Raw genomic sequence first — 5,472 nt, forward strand, 5'->3', positions numbered from 1 at the left:
CGGCGCCGGCCGAGCCGGCCGCCAGCCTGACGCGCTGGCTCGTGCTGGCCGTGGCCGCCGTCTCCTGCCTCTTCCTCGCCTTCCTGCTGCTGCTGCTGGCGCTGCGCCTCAGGCGCTGGCGCCGCTCGCAGCAGCAGCAGCAGCTGCTGGCCACGGCCGGCGCCGCCTTGCGCGGCGTGCCTGCCACGCGCTTCGTGGGCATCGACGGCGTCCGCGCCTTCCTGCACTCCTACTCGCACGACGTGTCTCTCACGGCCGACTCGCGCAAGAGCCACCTGCGCTTCTCGGCCGCCAGCTGCTGCGACACCCTCCCGGCCCGCCCGCCGCCCGACGAGCCCGCCCCGCTGCTCGGCGACGAGGAACCTGCCAGTGACAGTCCCGCTGATCCCGCCCCTGCCCCGGTGAGTTCCTGTGGCCAGTTTGTCTCTGCGAAGAGACCGTCTAGGATAGTTTGCTGACAGCGCTGGCAGAGGTTCGTGCATTGTCACTCTGTGGGCTGTTGACAGGTGGATGTAGGGTCCTTGCTCAGTTTTCCAGGTTGTTGGGGAGGCAGGTGTAGTGAGGCTGATGGTGGCTGGAAGTTTGAGTGAGAGTTTGTGGATTCATCACACACCAAATTGTTTCTGTGCCCTGAGATGTGTGACATGTGTGTTGCTTTCAGTATTAGTTCTTCTATACAGATATGTTGCCTTATTAGGAAATTGTAGTTTGTGTTCTTCCCATAGGCACATGCACTTGATTTGGGTGAGGTTGTGTAGGCTGTGACAGCTCCCTCAGTAACTTCGCTGCTCATCATTTGCACTCTTCTCAATCTTTAAGTTCCTCTGTTTCATATAGTTGTGTCAGTAGGAAATGTATTTGCATTCATCCATGATTACTCTTTGTGTTCTCTGTAGGGAAGTTGGGCCAGGCAACAACTGGTGCTTTGATGATGTCTGTCTGCCTGTTATGAAGATGAAGGATCATGTTGAAAGAGTTGTGGGTGACTGCATGTGCTGAAGGAAGTGCAGGAGGAAACGACAGGGGTGTTTTGCTGATTTCTTGTCTTTTAAGGTTGAACCATGTGAAATGTGGCTATATGTGCCTTGGCTCTAAAATGCATGTCATGGCAAGAACCTTGTATGAGTGCAAGGGGAGAGACTCAAGGTGCAGAGGGAGATGTAAGGAGAGGGTGACTGCCCCTATGCAGACACTCATTGATGCATTGTGAATATCTGCATACATTTACTGGAGCACTGCTCCTATTTTCCTTTCAGAATGTTGAGATTTCTTCTCAGAAGATCAGTGAGCAGACAGATGTATCTCCATGCAGAAGTGTAAAGGTATTTGCGTGAAGTCAGTGGATTGAAAAGAAGTGGTCTGGGAAACTGGGCCTTATGTGCCATGTCCTTGTAACTTAGATGGGTCAAAGAGCATCCTGGATAATGTGATGGGTCGGGGATTTGAGTCTTGGGAGCTGTGCTGAAGGATCTGTTGAAGGACACAAGGGAATGCTTTTCCTGTTTTTTGGTTTATTATGCACCCGTCACACCCTGCATTGTGAGGTTTTCCTTCCCAAACTGTTTGCAGGAAGACATGTATTCCAGTTGTATGGAAAGCCCTGCGAGGTTCTTTGTTTGTGTTTTCATGTTGTCATAATTACATAACTGCACAGCTTAATTATGTACACATGACAGAGACCGTGTTTGAGCTTTCAGAAAAGCAAGGTGTGTGTTCACGTCCTAGTGATCAGCTGAAATAGTCTCTTATTACATAATCTAAAGGAGTATTCTGAACTCTTAATTTCTGTGATAGTTAACTTTCTGCCTTTCTCCTTTGGTGATCTCAGAATGGGTCTTAGTCTCTTAAAGGGTTTGTAAAATCAAATCTGTTACATTTGCATGCATGTTACATTTGTTGCCTTTCCTGTTTACAGCTGGAAAGAGAAGGACTTTCATAGACATGTTTCTTTCAAACATCACTGTAAGAAATTCTCTTGCTTGTCACATGCAAAGGGTGAGAAGTCAAAGCCTATTCACAGTAAGGAAACATTGTCTAAGCAACGATTCTTCTTGTGGGGTCTTTCTGTTAATTTTGAAGATCCTTGATAGCCACGTGAAGAGCTGTGAAGAGTTTGAGGGGAGTGTTGTGTGTGAGGAGGTGCTGGTGGAGACATGGCCTGTGTTTTGTTGATTCCCAGGATTGAACCTTTTAAATCTGCAAAGAAGTCAGAAGGAATCCTATTTTTTGATATTGCATGGTTTGTACTCAGATGGCCAAGTTTTGGGTTCAACACACATTATGAGTGGTAGGGCTTTCAAAGAGCCCCTGTGTGTTGTTTCCTTTGAGATGTTTTTTTTTCATTGAGCTGCTGATTGCTTTTGACCAGTATAACATTTTAAAGTTATTCAAATTATTGGAATGAGCAGGATTATATTTTTTGGGATGCTTGGGATCTAAATAATTCTGTGGTTCATACACTTCTGATGGTTTCTCACTCTTGCTGTGCTTTTTTGTTTGTTTGTTTGTTTGCTTCATGTCAAGGAGTAAAGCTGGGCTTCCTTGTGCCTGGTAATCTTGTGAACAAACCAAAACTGTTAAAGCTTCTGAGGAGCAGGTCAGATATTTCAGTACTCCTGAGAAAATAGGAGTTATTTAATGTAGCTCAGGGATTATCTAATTGCTCTCTACAACTACTTTAAAGGAGTTGATAAGTGAGGTGGAGGTTGGTCTCTTCTGCCATATCTTAAGGGAAAGAAGGACAGAAAATTATCTTAAGTTGTACCACAGGAGATCCAGGTGAGATATTTGATTTTGTTTATTTCTCTGAAAGAGTGATCAGGGACTGGAATAACTTGACCAAGAAGGTGGTGGAGTCACCCTCTCTGGAAGTGTTTGGGAGGCCTCTGGATGTGGCACTTGAGGATATGGTTTAGGGCTGATTATGGTAGTGCTGGGCTGAGGGTTGGACCAGAGGATCTTGAAGGTCTCTTTCAACTTTTGATTCTGTGCTTCAGTGTGAAACACCAGAAGACATCTTATAATTGCCAGGGTGGGAGAGAAGTTCTTCTCCCTACCCTGAATGTGGACATCACCTAAAAGAAACACTTTGATAAATATATGTTTCCCTAAAATGGGACTGAATGAAATGCTCTTTTCCCTGGGGCTGCCATGTAGTCAGATTTCAGGTAGTGATGGAGCAACCAAAGGCTATGAATGCAGAGCCAGGAGACAGAGAGGCTGGATTTGAATGAGGAAAATGGGTAGGTCAGTGTAAGTTTGACTGGTCAATGGTTTAATTTCATGCCAGTGTTGAGGTCTCTGACATGTTTTATATAATCCATTTGTATCTCTGTGGGACAGAGTGATGTAGAGTTTCTTCACAGTTGCAATCAGACTTTCTTTCAAGACTTTGTTCAAGAGTCCTGTAAGGTCGTGGTCTTTTAATGCACTTCTACTCAACGCTTCTGCCTTTGAAAGAGTGACTGTGGTTTGGCAGCAAATACTTCCTTCAGCCACCTAGGGCAGAATTTTGTGTGTGAGGAATATGAAGAAAAAGAAAATGGGAATTTGCTGTAATTTCTCAGAAGGTTGAGCTTGACAAAGGGGCCCACAATGAAGTGCTTGATACTTGTGCGATGTCAGCAGGCCACACAGTAGAATTGCTGAGAAATGATGACTCTTTCTTAAAATTAATCCCATAAGTAGGTAGTCTGGTGTAAGACTTTAGGTCTGCACTTGCAACTGGAGACCTCAGTGACTTCCAAGTGCTCGCAGGGATGAATTCCAGTGAAGACCCAAAAGACTTGCCAGTGAAGTTCTCTGATCACTCCTTGTCTCCTGATGCTTCCTTGCCTTGCTTCTCTGATTTTCATTTTTGGGTTTTGTTTCTTAGTTTGGCATGTCTGAAGGTTTCCTTGTGATTACCAGCATTGCTTCATTGAGCCATGCATCGTGTGTTAGTGCCTCTTGTTCACGGTACAGCAGGTGTGAAAGGCAGGAGATGTGAGGGTGTCCCTGAGTTCTGTTGGATGTCAGGATGAATCGATGTAAACAGGAGAGGGCAGAGATGCCAACTGGAGAGACCTTGATAGGCTGGAGGAGTGGGCCTGTGCAAACATCAGGAAGTTCAACAAGGCTAAGGGAAAGGTCCCACACCTGGGTCAGGGTAATCTCCAGTTTAATTAGAGTAGGAGATTGTAACAGCCTTGCAGAGAAGTACATGGGGTTATTGGTGGGTAATAAGATGGGTCATGATTTGCCAAAATACACTTACTGCTCAGGAACAGAAATGTATCCTCTGCTACCTAACAAGTATTACGGCCAGCAGGCCATAAACTGTGAAGTCTTTTTGGGAGACTCCAGGGACTGCATGCAGATCTGGGGCAAATATTCCAAAAAAACATGGACTTGCTGGAGTCCCCAGAAAGACCACAGAAATGGTCTGAGGGCTGGCCCATCTCTTCAACAAAGAAGGGCTGAAGGATTTTGTGTCTTTATGCATGAAGAAAGAAGCCTCTGTGTAAAATGTTTTTGCCTTTTTAAAGTATGCTACATATAAAGATGGGCAGAACCTTTTAATCAGGGCCTGTAGTGGCAGGACAAGTACAAGGGTTTTCATTGCCCAGAGAACTTATGGATATTCCTCTAGGTAAAAAGTATGTTGGATAAGGTTTTGAGTGATTTAGTCTAGTGGAAGGTGTTCCTGCCCATGGCAGAGCTGGGGATTGAATGACCTTGAAAGAACCCTTTGAACTGAAAGCATTTTTTGAATCTATGAAGGACTCGTTGTGGCTTTGCACTTTGCCATTGTCAGCCCCTCAAGTATGAACATAAAAAGAAGGACATTTCAAGAATCACAAACAAAACAGTAACTGATAAATTTGCTACATTAGCATAGATATCCTTTCAGTTGCTTTAGGCTGATCCATTTTTCAGATTAATTAATCCCAGATAATGAATTCAGCAGAATTCAAGAGATCTAACAACACAGAGCAAAATTGCTCTTGAAGTCTTCCCTCTACTATCGTTTATTGCTCCTATTAATTGCTCCTGGTTTTATTAAGAGCAGCTGAGTTCCTTCCTTTTTTTCTCTGATATGAATATTTAGGAATATTTGATTCCTCCTATTAATTGTGATAATGACGTAAAACCATCCGACAGCGCATCTCAGTTGTAAAGGCCTTAGAAAACACATTAAGCAGGTCCTACTTTGATTGTTGATTGGAATAGAGGTGGGATCCCATAGCCAGTGCAGCCGCAGCAGCAGCCCCAGCGCGGCCGAAATGCGGATCCCTTTGAGCGCAGCCCAAAGGCGGCTGCAGTGCTGCGGCGGCGCCTCCGGGTGTCGCTGTTGGCCGCCGCCGAGCGGCGCTGGAGCCGCAGCCGCCGCCGCCGCAGCGTCCTGCCCCCGCAGGCTGCTCGCTCGCCCGGCCAGTGGCGGCCAGAGCGGCAGCGGCACGGGCAGCAGAGGCGAGAGGCGGCCAGAGCGGG

General features: G+C 46.2%; 2 protein-coding genes across 2 annotated transcripts in view; both read left to right on the forward strand.

Moving 5' to 3' along the window:
* LOC114072010 (protocadherin gamma-A8-like) overlaps positions 1-458 on the forward strand; it is a 2,980-nt gene extending 2,522 nt beyond the window's left edge. The window contains exon 2 of the mRNA XM_027909920.1: positions 6-458. Within this exon, the coding sequence (XP_027765721.1) occupies positions 6-458 (453 nt within the window). The remainder of the gene's footprint in view (positions 1-5) is intronic.
* Positions 459-729: 271 nt separating this feature from the next.
* The window catches only part of LOC114072011 (protocadherin-1-like), a gene marked incomplete at its 3' end in the record, with an annotated part of 12,322 nt that continues 7,579 nt past the window's right edge, over positions 730-5,472 (forward strand). Inside the window, exons 1-2 of the mRNA XM_027909921.1 lie at positions 730-744; positions 5,228-5,467. Of these exons, the coding sequence (XP_027765722.1) occupies positions 730-744; positions 5,228-5,467 (255 nt within the window). The remainder of the gene's footprint in view (positions 745-5,227; positions 5,468-5,472) is intronic.

The sequence above is a fragment of the Empidonax traillii genome, unplaced genomic scaffold (genome assembly GCF_003031625.1).
Source record: "Empidonax traillii isolate 1590-97213 ecotype Southwest subspecies unplaced genomic scaffold, ASM303162v1 scaffold2524:size22612, whole genome shotgun sequence".
Taxonomy (NCBI): Eukaryota; Metazoa; Chordata; class Aves; order Passeriformes; family Tyrannidae; genus Empidonax; species Empidonax traillii.